A 22,862-nucleotide genomic window follows, 5' to 3' on the forward strand; every position below is an offset into this window, starting at 1 on the left:
AAATAATTTGATTTGAACAGATTTGAAAGAACATGGGAAGTGAAAACCTGAGTGGCAGGGAAGGATAAAGAGAGGCCAGTTCCTACAAGTTATTTATTTATTTGTGGGGGAATGGAGGTGGCAATGAAGTTTAAGAAAGAAGAGATTTGAGAGAAGCAACTGTCAGTGTAAATGGGACTTTGGAGAGATAAATGGGTGAAGGAAAACCTTTACGATATCTAGCTAACTCTCCTCCCTTCTAGTTTCCCACAGCTTTAGTTATTTGGTCCAGACTTCAGGGATGTTAGATTTAGGCTTAGAATTTGACGGTGGGTCGAGTTTGGCCAGGAACTAGCCCAGTGATATCCCAGTTACATAATTATTATTTGCCATCCTTTAGCGTCCATTCCCCGGCTTGAAACAACACCTGCTTGAAATTCATTTATCTAACAAAAATTAGAGTGACCTCCTTTCCTCCCGTTTGCTGAATAGCCTGTTTTCCAAGGTCAGCCCCTAAACTACGGTGACTTTTCTGACACCCCAAAAATAAAAATTTCCCTATTTTTTTTGTGCAATGCAGCTCCCCACATTCGTCGCGCAGTGAAATATTGTACCCAATTGTTTGTCTTTCCTCCCCTGCCGAGCTCTTTGGAGTCACGAGTGGCGTTTTATAAATTTTACTAGCTCAGTGTATGGCACAAAGTAGATGCTTAGTAAATGTTTATTGAACGAGTGTCTTGTGCATCATCTCACTGACATCATATCCTGTGTGCAGTGGCGTCAGTTTGCAATAGTCTGCAGGAGGCCCAGAGGTCAGAGGGTTTAAGTCATCGTTTATAACGTGCATCGAGTATCTCAAGCACAGGTTAAAGGTTTCAGACTGCACAGAAGAAGCTCGGCCACCGCGGGTATCAGGTCATTAGCTTGGGGCGGAAACACGCTGCCCGGCAGCCGCTGGCGCTGGGCTGCTCTCTGGGAGTGGAAGGTACAAGGGAGGGAGCAGGCAGCTCACTTATCGCGGTGTTTCCTCCCTCCTCCCGAAGGAGCTATCGCGAGAGGAGTCGGGGTAAGATGGCCGTGCCCTGTTTTTCGGTGTGAGGCTGGCGGCTGCGGCAGCGGGGACAGGGATCCTGGTGTCGTGGGCACCTGAGCTCTAGCTCCCCCCAGCGAGCGCGCGTCCCTTAGTGCCTAGGCGAGAGCCGGCTCTTCTTCCTCCAGGAGATGCGTTTGTCCCGGGCTCGGGGGCGCTCTGAGAGTTCATGCTGCGCTGGAGGCGCCTGGCCACCGCTCTAATCGCCTTGCGCCGCCGCAGCGCCAGCTCCGTCGCGGGCGGTGAGCCTCCCGGATCTCCTCTCTGCCTCTGGCGGCGATGACCGGGGAGAAGATCCGCTCACTGCGGAGAGACCACAAGCCCAGCAAAGAAGAGGGGGACCTGCTGGAGCCCGGGGATGAGGAAGCGGCGGCAACCCTCGGCGGCACCTTTACGGGAGGCAGGATTGGGACGGGCGGCAGCGGCAAGGGCGGCAAAGCCTGTCATAAGATCTTCAGTAACCATCACCACCGGCTGCAGCTGAAGACAGCTCCGGCCTCCTCCAATCCCCCTGGCGTCCCGGCCTTGCCGCTGCACAGTTCCTCCGTGACTACCACCTCTCAGTCCCCAGCTCTTCTAGCGGGCACCAATCCCATTGCTGTCGTCGCAGATGGAGGCAGTTGCCCCGCACACTATCCGGTACACGAGTGCGTCTTCAAGGGGGATGTGAGGAGACTGTCGTCTCTCATCCGCACGCACAATATCGGACAGAAAGATAATCACGGTGAGGAGTGCTCGTCCCTCTCCACCTCTTCTTTCCCGAACCTAGGGTGTGCCTCCCCAGGCCAATGGAATCCTAGGCTTCTCTCCAACAGACCTTTCTTTCCTCTCCTTTGCCCATCATCCGGGCCAAATGCCTGTAAATCATGACCGTTTCAGTAATAGCATGCCAGTGGTCAGGGGATTGGTTCTTGTGGGTGCAAAGGAATGTTTCCTCCTTGCCCACTTCAGAGTTTCCTCTGAGAAGCTATTTTGTTTATCTTTGAGACAGGCCTTCAATATACTGATTTTTGACAGAGAAATTTTAAAGTGCCTCTCATCCAACCTGGCCTTCTTCCTTTGTTTATGAAACTGTTCTCTTTCCTTTCTCTCCCCCTCTCCCACCTTGGAATGTCGAATCTTGAGCATATAAATAGCCCACCTCCCTTCATTACTCAGGTATAGATCCCAACTTGACTGCAACTGGTTGTGATTTCTACCTGCCATCAGGTTGTCGGTTTTTCTCTGCTTTCGAAACTTAGTTTGATACAAAGTGTCTACACTTGGCATTTAAGATGGAATATAGAATGCTTTGGTTTCTGAAAGCCACACGATAGAAATTTGTTGGCATTTGATACCTAGAGCAAGTAAAAAGTGACTTGAGTAGCTAAAATTTTGTTGGAGTAGAGTTTTTAGTGTTTTGCTTGTTTTACATAATTGCTAATAATAATGTTTCATCTTGATGACTCTGACTAAAAATAGTACTGTGATTTTTCATAGTAACTTCATCATAGCCTATATGACAAAGTAGAGTATCATTTATTATTCAAGGACTGTATTTCTACTTTCTGCCTTAACTCATTAGCTGAATTTTTTCCCTTTAGTTTTAAAAATATGTGATTGAGTTGACTTATAAGCAACAGTACAGTTATTAATAAAAACTAATGTAAACACTGATATTTTCAACATTTAATAAGTCATTTTAAATTGAGTAGTTAACAAATATTGTTGGTAGCTCTGCTTTGAACTGAACATGACAATTGTATACATTCAATTGGAACACACTTAACTCTGTGTTCAAAATAATATATAACATATTAATGAAATGCTTGCCTGAGGAATAAGCTCCCTTAATTCCATTGGACTCTAGGCTTCTTATCTAAAATTAGGGCAAAAATTGAGATTGAAAAAATGAGAATAAGATTTCTTTTGGCTGTATAATTCTCTAACAGCTGCACTTGTATCTGAATTTACAATATTGTAATAATATCACTGGCATTTATCGTATTTCAAATCCCCAAAAAAGTACCTGAAAGCTGCACCCAGTTTTTCATTCCTACACTTATTTATCATTTTACTGTTGTTGCAACAAGCATAATATTGCTTGTTGATGGTAATTATATTCTAACCCTTCGGGAAACAGTTTGTATTAGGAGATGTGTTGTAGTTTCAGGTTAATCATCATTTGTTAGGAAGTATTTCAGAGTTGACCTTCAAAGTGAGTGTGTGTGTATGTATATATATATATATATATTTTTTTTTTTTTTCCATAGGGCCATTACCTTTAAAATACTTACCTTGAAATATCTGTGAAAACAGAAATTTCTTTTTGAGAGGTAATTTCCTTTGAAAAAAGAGATAGATGAATATGACTGACAAAGTACGATAGGATGGTATTTTACAATTGATCCTCTTGGTTAATCACACAAGGTACTGAGTTATAGGATTATTCGGCTTCCATATTCTGTAATCCAACATTTAGGAGTTGGTTTGTTAAAATACAAATTCTCTTCAAAGTAAATAGAATCCTAAATCTCTTAAATTCTTGTCCTTCGTCCACTCAACTTCACTTTTTAAATTGCCTTGATATACCAAATGTTTGCATTGTACTTAGCTGCCTTCGTATTGTTGGTATTTCTGATGATTGTAACCAGTGGTTCATATACCTCTGGAAAGTGTAATGGTTTTTTTCTCATCTCCTGTGAAGTCTCCTAGGAAGAATAGCTTATATTTAATGTGCTACTTCTTTAGTCCCTTTTTTTCTGTAGCCGCATAATTTCCCCATTGCATTATTTTTAATCCTGATATTTTTACTAACCTGGATACTTTATTTAGATTTTAAGAATATTTTTTCCTTCACATTACAAAAGATAAATGCTTTTTAAGTCACCAAACAAATATAAGCTATATATTATATTTGGATTGTTATAACATGATAAGTGCATAGCAGATTCACGTACTCATACAGGTGCATAGCAAAGCTGTACAGTCATACCACATCATACCACATAGTTTTATATTCAGCAGAGAGATTCCTTCTGCAACGTGATGATGATGATTATTATCATCATAAACACAATTTACTGAGTGTGTCAGCACTACGCTAAATGTTACCTACATTATCACATTTAATTCTCAATAACCTTGCAAAGCAGATTGTTTTATCCTTATTTTAAAGGTGAGGAAAGTGAAACCTAGAGATGCAAGGAAACTTTGCTAAAGTTGCATACTTGGTATAAGTTGCAAAGCTGGGGACTGAAATAATAGCTGGGACTGAAGTCAGTGGTCAACTTCTGTAAATATTTCCATTGATTAGGACCCACTGTACTGCACAGAAATAAATTCTAATAATGTGTAGTGTGGTAATTTACAACAAAGTTCTTTTATATTTTCTCATTTAGTCCTTATAGTAGCCCTTTTTTTTTTTTTTAAGATTTTATTTATTTATTTGACAGAGAGCACAAGCGGGGGGAGCAGCAGGAAGAGGGGAGAAGCAGGCTGTCCACAGAGCAGGGAGCCTGATGTGGGGCTCTATCCCAGGACCCTGGAATCATGACCCGAGCCAAAGGCAGATGCTTAACTGACTGAGCCACCCAGGCGCCCGCCTTATGGAGAGATTTTGCCATTGGACAGCTTTCACAGTTTTTCTGAGGAGCACAAATCTCTCACTCTTCTTTGTTCTGTTTCTTTTTTATGTAATGGCACAAATAAGTGGGCTACCTCATCCATGTGATAGCCCTTTAGATATTTGATAAGAGCTAAATCATGTTCTTATCTTTAGGTTAAACATTCCTAACTTCTGTATCCATTCCTCATAGGGCTTGGTTTATAAAGTGCTAAGATGGCCCCTGAAATAGTAAATGCTATAGACTTATGTTAAATAAGTAAATGAAAATTTTAATCAACTTCTTTTAATGAAACTCAGTTTGTTAATTCTTCCTTTTGAGGTTGGCGCTCAAGACTAACCTTAGATGTAAAGACAAAAAGGAGATTCTGTTGCTCTAAGCAATATACGTTATATTACTAAAAAGCACACATTAAATAGTACAATGCCAGAGTATGTTAAGTTTTTAATACTGCTTTTTCTCAAGTGATTGGCTGTCTCTCCATTCTGTCTCTTCTTGCAGTTTTTTTTTTTTTTTTTTTTTTTTAACAGGGGTTTACATTTATTAAATTTTATCTCGGTAGTTTTGATCCTTTATTCTACATAGCTGGAAAGCTTATTGAACCTTAATTTGGTCACTGTTTAGCTCAGTATTCATTAGCCCTTTGAGTTTCCTGTGATCTCTAATTTGATAAACTTTTTTTGGAGTGCATATGTAATGTGTGTTTACAAATTACTGACTTGAATAGGAGCAAGGATCGAGCCTTTTCTTTTGTGGTAAAATGTTGGTTGAGTATGAATTGCTTTATCTGAGTTAATTTGAGGAATACTGTATTTGGATCCAAACATATCTTTGAAATGTAAGTTAAATACAGTAAGAGGTATAACATCAGAATATACTGTGTTCAGATACGTGAAATGATTATGACTCATTGTATATTTAGTAAAAGCATTTTTTTGGGTGGGGGAAAAGGTACATTAAATATACACAAATTTATTAAACTTTATATCTTTAGTGTATTTTTAGTTAATGTTATTTCTTTCTTTAGTATAAAATTAAAGTTTAAGTTAAGCCTTTTTTCACATTGTAAAAATTTTTCTGAGTCACTTTTTGCCGTTGGTAAAGTATCGTGGTGACATTCTGTTTTTTTTTTTTTAATAATTCATGGTAATGAATTTTACTTCTTTAGCACCTTTAGAATTGAGAGTGCTTATGAAGCATATAGAACACTTTCTTGATTTTGACTGTGCTTAGTATTTGTTAAACTTGTAATTTTGTTTTTTCCCTTGAGTTAAATATCCTTAGACGTAAAGTACTTTCCCTTGGACATTCATCAGAAACTTTTAGGTACCAGAGTGATGAAAATCCTTGATGTATGAATTGCTTAAACCAGCCTTTCCTAGATGTGAGAAATTTCTGATGTATTCTGAGAGATTTGGCAGTTTCTACTCTCTTTAATTACAGTGCCTGGCATGAAACAAGCCATCTTCTCCATACAGTTAATTTTTATTTTTACTGAGTTGTAGCATAATCTTTGTGTAGCTGTTTCACAAAGTGATTAGAAATTTCAAATGTAAGTTAAATTTCAGTTGAGAATATTGCTGCCGATGTTGGTAACTCAAGGGAATGATAATGAAATGGTTAATATGTATAGCCTCTGCCTGGTGGCTGGCAGATTTCTTCAGACAGGGATTTTAAAACATCATAATTTCAGAATGATTAAAAATTTATGTTTGAGAATTGAGGCAATAGGATAATCTGTTCAGTGCCTATGTGGTAGGTTTATTTTGTCTTATTCTATATACATCTTTAAATTTCCTTCTGATGTTTTCTCTGCTTTGTGTTTGTCACTAAAATCTTTATGATGGGTGATGCAAGAAAATAATGCATTTTATGTCTGTTTGAGAAGTTACTATAAAGTTATGGCAAAAAAAAAAAGAATCTTAAGTTAAGCCTTAGGTGAACTATTTTAGCCAGGAAGGTTAAAATGATGGCACATCTTTAAAAAAACAGTAATAGTTTTGTATTTTTCTCCTCGTGTTTTGTGGTCTTTTCTGGACTTTGTTTTTGAAAGGGAGACCTCAGTTTGTCTCAGAAAAAAACGAAGTAGTTTCTGGAGGCTCAGGATAATGCATTAAAGTCTACTGTACCTTCACTTGGTATGAGGATGGTTTGGCAGTGAAATCTGTCACTTCACTGATCTATCAGGGTTGATTCAGTTAATTTTTATGACAAGGTGGATATGACCTTCCTCTCACCTTTTCCTCCATGTTCATCTCCTAACAGAGTAGGACTGTCCTTGGGTTAAGTGAATATGTTTCATGATGGCATCACTATAAGTATTAGAATGTTTCTTCACGCTTAGAATTGTGATGTGAACACATCTGCAGAGCTGCCTCATAAGAGGTGGGGGGAATCCTCTCTTTTCCTGTACTGAGCTCTAATAGGAGCAGGAATTCTGACCTTTCAACTTTGGCAAAAAAGAAAGCAGAAATGAGCAGTTATTGACCATGTTGCATTCTTTGCATCCTCAATAAGGCAGGAGAATTCTGGAGGACTCCTTGATGAATAATAGAATTCTAGGCAGTCTGTCCCAAGTTAATTGAGTCATAGAACTCTAATGCAGAGTACAATGTACAGTGTAATAGGATGCTTTGGGTTCTAGAAAATGAGCATAGTTCCTCAAAAATTAGTAGGGGCTGGGCAGACCAAGCAGTGTGTTCTTGTTCACATGCTATTTATTTCATTGGGGGATAGATGGAAGACCAGTTTTAGAGCAATACTGAAGCATGTAAAATGGGGTAGGGAAAAGAGAAAAGGCCTTTTTCCTGTCTGAAAATTATGAATGGTGTATGTTATCAGGATATTTGACGTTTAACTGTATAGCTTAGTTGAACTTCCACCTATTCTTGAGCCTGTTACTCTTGTTCAAATCCCAGAGATTATCTGCAAAACTGGAAGACCATCTCTGTATTTGGAATTAGATCTAACTTTGAGACCATGCTTCTCTACAAACTGGTTTTTATGAAATTATACTATTTACTTAACTAGTGAAATAAGTAGATATAATAATATCTACCTCATGAGGCATTATAATCTCGATTGGGAGACTGCACTTGAACTATTTTAACTCCAAAGGCTCATATAATAGTAATACCCATTGATACCAGTATCTTACTCTCACTTGTGGTGTAAGTACCTTTCAGCAGAAGACATTCTTGTTCTTGAGGTTTAGATAGTACTTCTGTTGAAGTTTTATCTGGTACTTCAATGTATACTGCCTAACCTTTAATGGTTAGGTTTATTTGACTCTCCTACAAGTCATCTTTAATCTACTGGTGTAACTTGGTTTAGTGTATTTGAATTTTTGGCTGTAGATATTTATCAGGCATGTTAATGCTTGTGTTCTCTTACTCAGCACTATACTGAATTCTATAAAACCATCTATGCTGTGTTGAATATCCTCTTAAGCGTATATACCCTTTGGTTGGCTTTCATAGAGAATCATGTGGAGACCTGCGTTGTTTTGGGATGGAATGCTTTTTGGAGTAAAAACAAATTTTAACACTATTCAATGGTTCTTTATAGTAATTTTTTCTTTGTTCATTCATTCCTTCATTTAACAGATAAATGCTGAACTCCTAATATGTGACAGTGTTTTAGATGCTGGGGTTATAGCAGTGAACAAAGTGGCCAAAGTCCCTGCTCTCATGGAGCCTACATTCTAATGGGGGAAGATAAAAAATAAACTAATAGATATGTGGTATGACTGATAATGAGAAATATCATGGAGTGAAATAAAGCAGGTAAGGAGAATAGAATGTGCTGGGTGTACAGGCGAGGGGAAGTAGTAAGTATTTCATTGAGGTCAGGGTCAGGGAAGACATCAGGGATAAGAGAAATTTAAAGTTACCTAAAGAAAATTAAGGAGCAGATATCTGGCAGAACAGAGTTTCAGATAGAGAATAACAAATGTAAAGGTACCATGTTCAAGGGGTAGAAGGAAGGCCAAGTGTGGCTGGTCCAAGGGGGAGAGTGATAGGAGATTTGAGAGGTAGCTGTGGGTATGAGCATGTGTAACTTTTGTAGACCATTGTTAAAGGATTTTGGCTTTTACTCTGAGCAAAATGGGAAGTGAGGATTTTGAGCAGAGGAGTGACATGATCTAATTTTAAAAGACTCAGTCTGGCTGCTATATGAAGCAGAAACTTGGATGGGCAAAGGTCAGTTTAACATGCTATTAAAAGTGGGGATAGCTTTCAAAATAATGAGAAGGTAGAGCTGGTTAGGAGTCTGATGGATGTAATATTATGTGTGTATGTGAGTTTTAGTAGTATAATACTGTTTATGAGAGAAAATACAAAAATTCTCCCTTTTTACAGCCTGCTTGGATGGGGCTTGAAGGTGTCTGTAGAAGCTGGAGCTCTTTTGGTTCTACTACTTAGAATTTACTGTTTTCTCACTAGTTAGGGGGCAGGTGAAATCAAAACTATTTTTGTAATAATATAAAGTCATTGCTTGCCTTTTTCACTATGCTCACATTTTTGCCAATGGTACAGAAGCAATGGGGGGTAAAATTGTTGGAACCTGAGTATGAATCAATGCACTGCAACTACTAGTATTCATTGCGTAGTCACTGCCACATACTTGTAGTTAAAAGAAAAAAAAAAAAGCCAGTTTTACTTAATGTCTTTGATGAAGCTGTAGAAATGATTAATTTTATTGTCTTAATCTTGAGTACTTATCTTTTTGATATTCTTTGTGACATAATGTAGATTTTGCATAATGTTCTTCTGCATTCTGAAGGGAAAATAAGGGAAAACATTGGTATAGTTGTTTGAGTGGTAAGCCAGACTAGCAGCTTTTGTCATGGAACACCATTTTTACTTGAAAGAACAGCTTACAGACAAACTATGGTTATTCCAATTTAGGTACTTGGCAGAAATTTTCTGGAAAAAGAATGAAGTGAGCCTGTGACTTCACAGAAAATAATTGGTAGTATTTGTTGCCAATTAAAAAAATTCAAGTCTTGAATTAAAAATTAGAATTTGGGAAAATCGTTTTCGTTGCACTAAGGTTGACAGCTTCTCTCACTAAGTTTGACAGCTTCCCAATATTTAAAGACTTCTCTGGTCAGATTGGTGATATTACCAAATGTGATTTTTTTTTTTTTTGTATAATGAAATATGTTGACATTTGGAAGATCTGTATAACTCAGCTTGTATTTTTCAGATGATCAGTGCATGATGTTTCAAAATCATGCATCAATAAAAGATCCATTTAAAGTACAAGAGAAACCAATGGATTTCAATGTAATTCAATAGAAAAAAATTATTGATATGGTTTTAGATTTAACATTGCTGCCAACCTTTAAGAAGTCACCACTTACTGAGTTTTGATGTAGTAGCAAAGAACATACAATTATTTAAAAAGGCTATTTCAATACTCTTCCTTTTTTTCGAATGTGTATCTTCTGAATCTAGATTTTCTTCATATACTTCAAACCAAAGCAAAGTTTACACGATTCAGTGCAGAAATAAGTATACAAATCTAGCTGTCTATAAAGCTGACATTAAAGAAATTTATTTTAATTTTTAAAGTTTAAAATAGCACACTCCTGTCATTTATTTTTATTTTAGAAAAGTTATTTTTTCATAAAAAATTTATATTGATATATAGTGGAGTTATTGTAAATGCAAAATTAATAAAGTTTTACAACATTTAATTTTAATTACTAATATGGTACATATCAATAGATTTGTCCATATAAATAATTAATCCATGTAAAAGATCTTTAATAATTCTTAAGAGTATGAAAAGGGTCTTGAGACCAAAAAGTTTGAAAACTATTGGTCTAGTAAAAAAGCATACAGATTTTAGAGTCATGACTCACACATTTCTAGATATATTGTCTTAGGAAATTACCTAACTGTTGTTAGCTTTATTTTTCTTACCTGTGAAATAGGAATAATATTTGTCTCACAGGGTGTCTGGGTAAGATAATGTTTATAAAGTATATAGCATAGCTGGGCGCATATAATAGATGCCCTGTAAATCTAGCCTTTTGGTTGATAATTTGCATACTTTAGCACTGCAGTGGTCTTAATATTACTGGAATATTTTTTATTCATTTGACAGAACAGAATTCAGTTTATTTACCACATTAGAACCAAGGCATCTGATTTCAGATTTAACAATTACATTGTGGAAAGTTGGTAGAAGGTTATTTTAAGTTTTTAGTATCTTTTATGTAACAAATTAGCTGAAGCAGCAGGTCGACGTCTTAGAAAACTGAAGGAATAGAAGAGGTTTAACTGGGACATTTGAGCACTTAGTTTCATGGTATACATGGCCAGTAAAGTAAATCCAGTGTTGGCAAGAGGGTGAGGAGGATGAGGATGAAGAAAATAATGATGATTTGCATTTAAAATATTGAAATCAAAGCTTTATATTTGGTATCCTTAATTATAATGTGTATTTCTGATTATGTACTTACCTGTAAGATGAGAGGGATTGGATGGTTACCATTCTCTATATGGTAACAAGGGTGATCTTGAAATATAATTTGTATCATGTCATATCCCTGTTCAAGATCCTTTAATGCCTTCTCTACTTGAAAGTAAGTTTATATTTCTTTTTTAAAAAATATTTTATTTATCTGAGAGAGAGAGAGAAAGAGTGTGTGTGCACAAGTGCGTGCGGGCTCGCACGCACCAGCAGGGGGAGCAGCAGGCAGAGGGAGAAGCAGGCTTCCCCCTGAACAAGGAGCCTGATGTGGGACTCGATCCATGACCTGAGCTGAAGGCAGACGCTTAACCGACTGAGCCACCCAGGCGTCCCTAAATTCATATTTCTTACTATAGTTATAGAGCCCAGCATGATCTGGCCCTAGCCTGCTTCTCTGATATAATCTTGTACAAATCTCTCTTTTTTCTATTTTTTGGCCATACTTGTTTTCTTTCCGTTCCTTGAATCTGTCACGTTATTTTTGGTCTCTCACTGTAATGCTTTTCTCATTCTTTGATTTCTTAGTTCCTACTCCTCTTTAAGAGTTCATTTTAAGCATTGTCTCACAGAGATTTTCCTGCCTGAAGAATCAGAAGGTGATGTCTTTCATTATTATTTTTGGTCTTAGCTATTATTATTTTTGGTCCACCTATCACAATCTATTTTGTTTCATTCTGTTTTTTTCTTTTTTGTGACTGTAAGCTCTGTGAGGACAAGAATTATTTCTAGCTTGTTAATGGTTGAATCTTTCATATCTAGCACTATGCCTAAAACATAGTAATGCTTAGTAAGTATTAAGTGAGAGTGAATGGATTTTACCTCCAGGTAAAATTTTGGGAAGATAATGGAAACTTTGAACTTTTCTTCAAATTTTATTAAACATTAAAACACAACAATGACTCTAGAATCAAGTAAACTAGATTATGAGAGAAGATTTCAATAACAGTGATATGTGATTATATATAGAAATTATATTGACTGACAGGTGTTCTATCGTGTAAGCAATGCAGTATGACATGAAACCCTTGCTGATTACAGCAGGGGTCTACGAACATAATTAAAAGGTGAGATAGTTACAGAGTTGTTGAATCACTATGTTATACACCTGAAACTAATGTAACATTGTGTGTTAATTGTACTTCAATTAAAAAAATTTTTTTTAAAAAGGGCAAGATAGTAAATATAGGCTTGCAGGTTGTACCATCTGTTGCATGAAAATAACCATCAACAATTGATAATCAATTGGCATGTGGTTATGTTCTAGTAAAACTTAATTTATGAAATGTCCCTGAATTAGAGGATGAGAATGTGTCTAATATGGGAAACAGATGGGTGACTGGGTGGTTTAGTTGGTTGGGCATCAGACTCTTGGTTTCAGCTTGGGTCATGATGTTGGGATGGTAGGATTGAGCCCTGCATCAGGCTCTGCACTGGGTGTGGAGCTTGCTTGGGATTCTCTCTCCCCCTGACCCTCCCCGCTCCTTTCACCCCCTCCCCCAAAGATATATATGGGAAACAGATGGCAGGAACAAGTTTGTGCCCTACAGCAAGCCTACCCCTTCCTTTTGCCATCATTTGTTACTGTCCTTCGGATTATAGCAGTAGCAAAAAAAATGAAGGTATTTCTAGTACCTTATTGAATAGAAAAATTCATACCAAAGAAGCAAGTGGGCAAGAAAGCCCATTTTAGTCCACAGCTGGACTAACCTGGGTGATGATTTTTTTTTTTTTAAGTTTATTTGTTTTTTAGTAATCTCTATACCCAGTGTAGGGCTTGAACTCACAACCCTAAGATCAAGAGTCACATCCTCTTCTGACTGAGCCAGCCAGGAGCCCCTACCTGGGTGATTTTTTTTTTTTTTTTTTTAGATTTTATTTATTTATTTGACAGAGAGAAAGAGAGAGCACAAACAGAGGGAATAGCAGGCAGAGGGAGAGGGGGAAGCAGGCTCTCTGCTGAGCAGAGAACCCGATGTGGGGCTTGATCCCAGGATCCTGGGATCATGACCTGAGCCAAAGGCACATGCTTAACCAACTGAGCCACCCAGGCACCCCTGGGTGATGATTATTAGGGCAAAATAAGATGTCCAGTACAAAGGCTTTTTTAAGGAAGAAATTATTAGGGGCATGAATAAATATTAGCTGCAGTTCTAGCAAATTTTACTTATCCCCCACTTCTATTTATTTATTTTAAACAGCTTTATTGTGATATAATTCATGTACCATGCATTGATCCATTTAAACTGTACGGTCAAATGGCTTTTGGTATATTCAAAGTTGTGTAGCCATCACCACAATTTAAAAATATAAAATATAAATCCTGTACCCTTTACCTTTCATTTCCAACCCCTCCCCCCATTTCCCTTAGCCCTAAATAGCTACTAATCTGCTTTCTCTATAGATTTGATTATTCTAGACATTTCATGTAAGTGGAATCAAACAGTATGTGACCTTTATGACTGGCTTCTTTTACTTAGCACATTGCTTTCAGGGTTCATCCATGTTGTAACATATATCAGAATTTTATTCGTTTCTGTTGCCAAATAATATTCCATTGCACAGGTGCACCTCATTTTATTTATATATTCATCAATTAATGGACATTTGAGTTGTTTCTACTTTTTGACGATTATGAATACTGCTGTGAACATTTGTATGTAAGTTTTTGTGTGGACGTGTTTTCATTTTCTTGGGTATATACCTTTTGCTGGGTCATGTGGTAACTCTGTGTTTACCATTTTGAGGAACTGACATTCTGTTTTCCAGTGTGGCCACAGTATTTTACTTTGTATGAGGATTTATTTCGGTTTCTGTTCCTTGCCAACACTTGTGTTCTGTCTTTTTTATTATAGCCATCTTAGTGAGCATGAAGTGGTATCTCATTGTGGTTTTGACTTGTATTTCCTAATGGCTAATGATTTTGAGCATCTTTTCATGTACTTACTGGCCGTTTTTATATCTTCTTTAGAGAAAAAGCTATTCAGATTCTTTCCTATTTTTAAATTGGGATTTTTAAAATTATTTTGTTGTAAGAGTTCTTTATATATTCTGGATAGTATCAAACATATACCTTGCAAAATATTTTCCCCTCTGAGTTATCTTTTTACTTTCCTCATGTCATTCTTTGCAGTGCATTTTAATTTTGATGAAGACCAGTTTATTTTTGCTTCTGTGCTTTTGGTGTATCTGAGAAATCATTATCTAATCCAGGGTCACAAAGATTTCCTCATTTGTTTTTTTTCCCAAGAGTTTTATAGTTTTAGCTCATACATTTAGGTCCATGATTTATTTTGAATTAATTTTTGTGTGTAATATGATTGATCCATTGATACATAGGTCTCTTTTTACACAAGTACATACTGTGTTGATTACTGTGGTTTTGTAGTAAGTTTTGAAATTGGGATGTGTAAATCTTCCGACTTTGATATTCTTTTTCAAGATTGTTTTAGATAGTCTGGGAACTTTGAATTTTAGGCTCAGCTTGTCAGTTTCTTCAAAAAAGCCAGTTGGGATTTTGATGGAGATCATTTTGAAATTACAGACCATTATATCATCTTACCAATATTTAATCCATGAACTCAGGATGTCTTTCCATGTATTTAGGATTATTTAATTTCTTTCAACAATGTTTTGTAGTTTTAGGAGTATGTCTTACACCATTTTCCTTATCTTTGATTCCCATGCAGCAACTGTCTCTCAACTATTTGATTCTCTTTGTTTTATCCAGAGTCGCACAGGAAAATGCTTAAATATCAGCTTGTTCTTTCAGCTTCAGAGTTTAGAAGATGTTTCGCTGTTCATTTTTTGTATGAATTGAGAGGAAAGTGGGGGCAGTCTGATTGTCCTTTCCCATACTAGATTTGAATAAATCTTCATTTCAGGATGGATGAGCAGAAAAAAAGTCATTTGATGGTCTTTGAAAAATATTCATTATAAAAAAAGTGTCATTATAAGTATCCTGAAGATACTGTTAAATAAAGTCTTGACAGTATAGAAAACTGAATGAAAGATGTAAAAAATTCATTTGAAAACAAAGACTAGAGGAAAAGGAGAAAAATTTAAAGAATGAGGGATAAGCTATAAACATGGAGTTAACACTGCTATAGATTTTATTTTATGAGTAATATGTATTTCCAGAGAATAAAACAGAATAAATGGATCAGAGGCAGTACTCAAAGCTATAAGTAAAGAAAGAGATTTTATTTAATTGAGAGAGATTTATTTAATTGAGAGAGAGAAGAGAGCACAGAGGGAGAGTGAGAGGGAGTAGCAGACTCTCTGCTGAGCGGAGAGCCCGATGTGGGGCTCGACCCCAGGACCCTGGGATCATGACCTGAGCTGAAGGCAGCGGCTTAACCGACTGAGCCACCCGGGTATCCCACAGAAGAAAACATATTTGATCCAAAATTGGTTCAGATGCCAAAGTCAGCACATAATGTATTCCAGGGAAAGTTAATGAAAGGAGATTCTGCATATGTTGGTGATATTTTGAAATTTAATGGAGAATTCTATACATATACAAGTAAAGAGCACAGATTGCTATTGGACAAATGAGTATCAATTTGGCCTCGGACCTCTCCAATATTAGAACATAATTGATTAGTTGATATCCTCCAATTGTAGAAATCTTTCTAGGCAGGTGTTCATTTGTGAAAACAATAACATTCTAGAAAAGAGAGTAACCACCATGCTATCATTCCTGAAAAGTATTATTCAAAGTAGTATCCCAGATCATAAGATATGAATTTACATGATTAACCCAAGAAAAGAGAAGTTGTGTCAGAAAAGGGTTGATAATGAACATTAAAACCAGTTAAATATACCATAGCTGAAGTCTAATAATCATAGCAAATACGATTACAATCTTGAGAGTAAATTTCCAAAAAAATCTTTTGCTTCAAAATTTAAAAGACATGTGTTCTATAAAGGGTAAGAAAAAGGTGTATGACTACTGATTAAATTAGTGAAGCAAAAATGGAGATGAGGAGAAATAAAAGTATGGGCTTTCTCATTTTTTGTTAAAGGGAATCGGGGTACCTGGGTGGCTCAGTCAGTTAAGTGTCTGACTCTTGATTTTGGCTCAAGTCATGATCTCAGGGTCATTAGATCGAGCCCCACATTGGGCTCTGTGCTCAGAGCAGAGTCTGCTGGAGATTCTCTCTCTCTCCCTCTCCTTCATGCCCCTCCCCCTGCTCATGTTCTCTCTCTCAAATAAAATCTTTAAAAAAAAAAAGAAAGAAAGGGGGCGCCTGGGTGGCACAGCGGTTAAGCGTCTGCCTTCGGCTCAGGGCGTGATCCCGGCATTATGGAATCGAGCCCCACATCAGGCTCCTCCGCTATGAGCCTGCTTCTTCCTCTCCCACTTCCCCTGCTTGTGTTCCCTCTCTCGCTGGCTTTTCTGTAAAAAAAAAAAAAAAAAAAAAAAAAAAAAAAAAAAAAAAAAAAAAAAGAAAGAAAAAGGGAATCAAATGTATGGTTTATTTTTTTACTTTGTTAGATAAATGTAAGTTTAAAAACATTTTTGAAAAAGGTGTTAATTTTGCTACAAATAGAATTTTAAAAAGTATCAGCCTATATTCTGTGTTATTACAGAAGATAAATTACATTTTAAAAGTCCAAATAAAAAAGAATAGAAAAAACACCTAAAAAATAAAAGTCTCTCGAAGTTGATTATGGCAAATAAGGCTTTCTATTCCTGTGTTGTATTACTAATGATTCTTGCCATATAAGTGAAACTTACTGCCAACTAGCTTAAGCCCAAAGGCATTTATTGATTCATATACTGAAAGTGATAGGGTAGGAGCTAGTATTGGGCATGTATGTATCTAGACCTCCTGCAGTGTTGTCAGGACTTCTTTAAAAAAAATAACCTCTTTACTTTGCTATTAGGTAGAACTTCCTTCTTTTCTCTTGCAATTGGGCTTTATCTATTTCAGCTTTTCAACCTCTATACTTGACATTTTGTGCTGGAAAATTCTTTGTGGGAGGAAATTGTCCTGTGCATTGTAAGGTATTTAGCAGTATCCTTGGCCTATACCTTCTATATGCCATTAGCACCCCCACTGGTCAGTTTTTATAACCAAAAATTTGCTAGACATAGCTAGCTGTTCCCTTGGTATAAAATTGTCCTTGATTGAGAAGTACTAACCTATGTTGTAGAGAATATGTGGTCCCATACGCACCTTAAAGCACTGTAGTTCCAAGGGCAAAAGACAGTCTTCCCAACCAGTTCTAGTTTAAAAAAAAAAAAAAAAAGGAAGGAAGGAAGGAAAGAAAGAAAGAAAGAAAGAAAGAAAGAAAGAAAGAAAGAAAGAAAGAAAAAAGAAAGTTGCGGAAAAGCACCTTGACCCAGGTGGGAATTGTTCCCTTTCCTGAAACAGTTTCTAGTTGGGTGTCAGACTGGTTAGGTTTGAGTCATGTGCTCTCCCTGGTTCATGTACTTAATGTATGAGGTTTGTTACACAGAAAAAGGAGTAGGGAAAAAAATTAAACAAAACAAAAAAACCCCCTATGACATCTGCTAAAAGAGAAGAACAGGACTTTTATGAGACACATCTAAAGGAGATTGGAAAAAATGGAGAATTTTTTGTTGATAAAAAAATATGAATGGCAAGATTAATTACTGATAAAATTGAACTTTAGGTAAGAATGATTTAAAAGCACTGAGAGAGTAATTATATTTCGATAGAAGTTATGGTCATTAGTGCCTATAAAATTATCTCATCTTTATGTATTAACAATACCAAAGAATAGAAGGCACATTATTACAGATATGGAGAAAAGTTAACAAATAAAATCGAAGTAGAATTTCTGCCTGTAGTAATGATAGACTAGATTATTAGGACTAGTCTTCCTTAGAAGCAGATAAGAATAAAATATTCAACTTAAGGGTATTGGAGATCTAATGAGGTAGGAAGGAATTACTGGGCCAAGATCTGGCAGAAGATGGAAATCCAAAGATTTGAGCCTTGCATTTTAGGTTATTTTGCCCCAGTAGCTTTTGCAAAGCCAAAAGAAGTAGTTAAGAGGCTGAGTAGCACTTTTGACAGCCTCACTGAGCTAAGAGGACAAGAGATGAAGGTCAGGGCCTACCAAGTGTGGGATATCTCTTAAACAACTCTGCTGTTTGGACTGGTAGCTTGAAGAGCTACACCTTAGGAATAAGAGTGAACAAAAAGTAAATCATTGCTGATGAAGGCTGGAGCACAGCTTTGAGTCTTTCGTGAGGGCTAGAAAAAAATGTCAGTTCCTGAATTAATGAAGTCTAGTACCCCCAGCCACATGTCAAAAGCAAATGAAAGTATCTGGAGGATTTGGTTCTTAGGCTTCAAAATTTTTATATGGAGAGCTTCTTAAATACTATATCCAGTATATAATTAAAGATGACCAACACTTTAAGGAAACTGAACAACATAAGTGAGAACCAGGGGGAAAAAAATAAACTCATCAGAGCTTCATTTATTATAATTATTTTTAGAGGCTTTAAATAAGAATGTTTATTATGTTCTTGAGGGATAAGAGACAAGTCTGAATATTTTAGTGGAGAACAGGCAATTATAAAAATTGAAGTCATGTATTTGAAAATGAACCAAATAGAAATTCTCAAATGGAAAAATATAATAGCTGAAATTCCAAACTAAATAAATAGGCTTAGACCCTGAAAAAGACAGAATTCATGATCTTGGAAATAGGTTAAAAGAATGTATCTGTAATGAAATTGGAAAGGGAAAGAAGTTTAAAAAAAAATAGGAAGGGTGACAAGTTCTACTTTAATTGAACCCTGGGAGAGAAGAGAGGAAATGGAGCTAAGGCAATATTTGGAGAGATACTTGCTGAGAGTTTTACAAAATTGTGGAAAGACACTGATTCAGAGATTCAAGAAGTCCAACCCTAGCAGAATAAAAACAGGAATCCACATTGGAGTGAAATGGCTGATAATTTAAACAAAACAAAACAAAACAAATTTAGCCAGAAATGTCATGTTACTTTCAAAGGAGGGATAGAAAGTCCTATGGCTGCCTTCTCAGCAAAAAAGGAGACCAAAAGACCACATAGAGTGCAGGGGAAAAATAATAGCCAATCAATAATTTATATACTCAGTACAGTGTTCTTCAAGATTGAATTTGAATACACAGTTACAAACAAAAACCTGAGGGAATTCACTTATCACACCTTCACACAAGGTAATCTTGAAGGATATGTTTTGGGTAGAAGAAAAATGATTCTGATGGAAGGTTAGAAATGAAGGAAGGAATGAAGAGCAACAAAAATGGTAAGTAAATCTAAATGAATATTGACTCTATAAGATAAAAATACAAACTTGTAAGAATAGATAACAGCATAAAAGAAGATACCTAGCTCCCTAAAGAATCTGAAATATTTGGAGAATTGAAGTTTGTCTTTTGGAAAATAGTTTATACCAATAATTTGGCAACTAGTAAAGTTTAGTAGTATTGTAAGCAAAACCTCTTTTCTGGGGACATGCTTCAATGTATGATTATTAGCAAAGTTTGCATATCTCAACTGGAATTTGTTATGAATGTGAAAACTGGGGAGTATATTGCCTAGTTGCTAAGGGAAATTTTATTTTGGAATAACATAATGTGAATTATGTGCCCAAATCTGTCTTTTTGTTGTTGTTCCTGATAGGATGAAGGAATTTATTGTTGGTCCAGGTTTTTTGTTTTATAAAATTACTTACAGAGAAAGTTTAAGTTTAGTGAATTTATTGAACTTCTAAATTTTGCACAAAATACTATCTTGCTATATTTACAGCCAATAATTCATATTCCATTGTGCTTTTATTAGCAGATTTTGTGTGTGTATTTTGACCATTTTGGCATTTTTGTCAAGCTAAGAGATTGAGGTAGATCATATATAAGGTTTTTTTAAAAAAGTAGTCAAATCTTGTTTTATCCTGTATATGGTTTTTTGATAAGCGTGCAGCTCATTTTATTGGCAAAAATTGTTCATGTGGTGCCTTCTGTAAAAATGCTAATATCTGAAAATTAGTATATATAAATTTATTCAGTGACTTTTTAAAAAAATATTACTATAGGTTTGCTTTCTTTTATAATCAAGATGCTTTTAGGCTACTAGTGTGGCTTAGGGTATCATTTTGAAATTAAATTAATCATTATATGACATCAACTAATGGGATATAGTCCAAACTTCATAGCATAGGCCATTTTGCTCATTTTGCCAATTTCATTATTTACTATTCTCTTTACCCCGACTAGTCATAAACATTTGTTTGTTTCCTAAATATAAACTGTTCTTGCATTTGAATGTAATTTGGGGGAATTGTTTTTAATATGGAATACTAGTCAGTATTGCATTGTTTGCCTATAAATTTTTTTTTTTTTTAAGATTTTATTTATTTATTCGACAGAGATAGAGACAGCCAGCGAGAGAGGGAACACAAGCAGGGGGAGTGGGAGAGGAAGAAGCAGGCTCCCAGCGGAGGAGCCTGATGTGGGGCTCGATCCCATAATGCCGGGATCACGCCCTGAGCCGAAGGCAGACGCTTAACCGCTGTGCCACCCAGGCGCCCCTGCCTATAAATTTCTAACCCATTCTTCAAGACTCATTTCAGTCTGGTTCCTCTTCAATAGTTAATTCTGTTTGCACGGGCAGAATTAGGAGCTCTGTTTTGTGTTCCATTATCATGCTGTACTCTCTTCTATTCTAATAAATAATAATAGCAATTATTTATTTTCATATCAATCTCTAACAGAAGACTTCTGAACAACTTGAGGACTGGGATTGGGTCTTTTTGATATCTGTCCCCAAAGATGAGTATATAATAGGTATTTAAATTGTTTGCTGAATGAACAAAGAATGATATGATAGAGAAATTAGTAGCAAAGGAATCTGTGAAATCTATTGGAGAAGAAATCTCAAAAGCAAACTGGGGTATCCTTTTTTTTGGTGGGCATTGAAGGGTGGGGAGTAGAATACGTTGTATTTAGAAACCTCTAACTTTGAATTTGCCATATAAAGAAGATCATTTTGCAGTCACATTATTTTTGCTTAAAATCTGTCAGTGAGATTTCTGAAGGAAATAAAACCACTTTTAAATAAAATTTCCTATGTTTTTATACTAATTTATTTATTTTTTTTTAATTTTAGGAAACACTCCTTTACATCTTGCTGTGATGTTAGGGAATAAAGGTTAGTAAATATTTCCTTTCTTATGTTTAACTTCACTAATGTAATATCAAATGTAGTTATAAATTTTTAAAATGAATTTTGTTTTTTGAGTTTTTCAAAATTTACCTGATTATTTTATTTGCTAATTGAGTTAGGATTCAGTATATTAAAAATATTTTCTCATTTTCCATAGTTCATCTTAAGAGTTAATGGAAATCCTGTACTAATTTTACACTTTTTGAAATGGTGTTTTTTTTTTCTTATTGTTATTTTATCAAGTATTTATAATTTCCAACTATTAAGATTTGTTTATTATAATCCTTTTAATATTCAGAGAGTTTATAAGATTCTTTAATAGGGATTGTTTTGTATATCTAAACTCAGAAGGCTAACGTTTTGTGTGTTAGATGATTGTAAGAACTTGTTCTTTAAAAAAACCTTCATAGATGGTTTAAAAGATTTACTTTAAAAAAAAAAAGATTTTATTTATTTGAGAGAGAGAAGAGCATGAGCCGGGGGGAGGGGCAGAGACAAAGGGAGAGAGAAGCAGACCCACTGAGCAGGGAGCCCCCATGCGGGCCTGATTCTAGGACCCTGAGGATCATGTCCCCAGCTGAAGGCAGATGGTTAGCTGACTGAGCCACCCAGGTGCCCCTAAAAGATTTACTTTTTAAGGCTATTCCTAGAAGTAATAAAATCTTCCCAGTAATCCTGGAAAGTGAGGATTTCAGATAGCATATTGGCAACATTTTTATGCTAGATTTTTAAATTTTAGATGTGTTTGATAAAAATCTTTTAAAACGTAGGTTTACATTTTTAAACAGGGTAATAAATTTTTGTTAACGCTTTTCTTTCTGGTGATCTAGGAGTATAATTTTGGAACATCGATTACTGATACATAGTATAATACCGTTGGTGTAAACATTTGAACTGAATGTATGCAGATCCCAGGGGTGTGACCAGAACTTGCTTTGTTGAGAAACAAAATTCTTTCCTTAGTTAGGTTTTTAAGTTTATATGCTTAAGGATATGATCTGCAGACTAATTTAATTTTGATTTTAATTCTGTATAATATGCTGACTCAAATATTTTTTTAGTTCTTTTTTTATTTAGTTATGCTTTTTAAAAAAATACCTTCTTGCAAGGAATACTCGTGTAACTTCTAAGTAAAGAGATTTATTAAGAGGCTACATATTATAGAAACTCAAGAAATGAGGACTAGCTATATCTCAGGAAGAGAAATAACAAAGACTATATGAGGAATCAGCCATTCTTCTCCCTCCACCCCACAATCTCTCTCTACCTACCTGCTTACCTACCATCTGTCTATCTCTTACGGTGTGTCTGCTGTTCTTTATATATATGTAAATTACATCATTATATATAACACTAAGGGGAAGACAAAGCGAATGTGATAAAATGTTAACAACTGTTAAACCTTGGTATAGAGTATTTGAATGTTCATTGTGATCATCTTTCTGCTTTTCTTGAATATTTGGAATTTTTTATAATAAAGTATTGAAAGAAAAACAGAAATGGTATTATTATGC

At 35.8% G+C, this 22,862-nt stretch overlaps 1 protein-coding gene across 3 annotated transcripts in view; it reads left to right on the top strand.

Moving 5' to 3' along the window:
• The first annotated feature begins 701 nt into the window (after positions 1 to 701).
• The window catches only part of ANKRD13C (ankyrin repeat domain 13C), a 94,409-nt gene continuing 72,248 nt past the window's right edge, over positions 702 to 22,862 (top strand). The window contains exons 1-2 of one of the 3 annotated variants that reach the window (XM_008690726.2): positions 702 to 1,793; positions 21,292 to 21,333. In XM_008690726.2, the coding sequence (XP_008688948.1) occupies positions 1,349 to 1,793; positions 21,292 to 21,333 (487 nt within the window). In that variant the 5' untranslated portion in view covers positions 702 to 1,348. The remainder of the gene's footprint in view (positions 1,794 to 21,291; positions 21,334 to 22,862) is intronic. The other 2 variants (XM_008690727.2, XM_008690725.2) reach the window with 2 other exon arrangements.

This window comes from Ursus maritimus, unplaced genomic scaffold, assembly GCF_017311325.1.
Source record: "Ursus maritimus isolate PB19 unplaced genomic scaffold, ASM1731132v1 scaffold_12, whole genome shotgun sequence".
NCBI classification, from domain to species: Eukaryota; Metazoa; Chordata; class Mammalia; order Carnivora; family Ursidae; genus Ursus; species Ursus maritimus.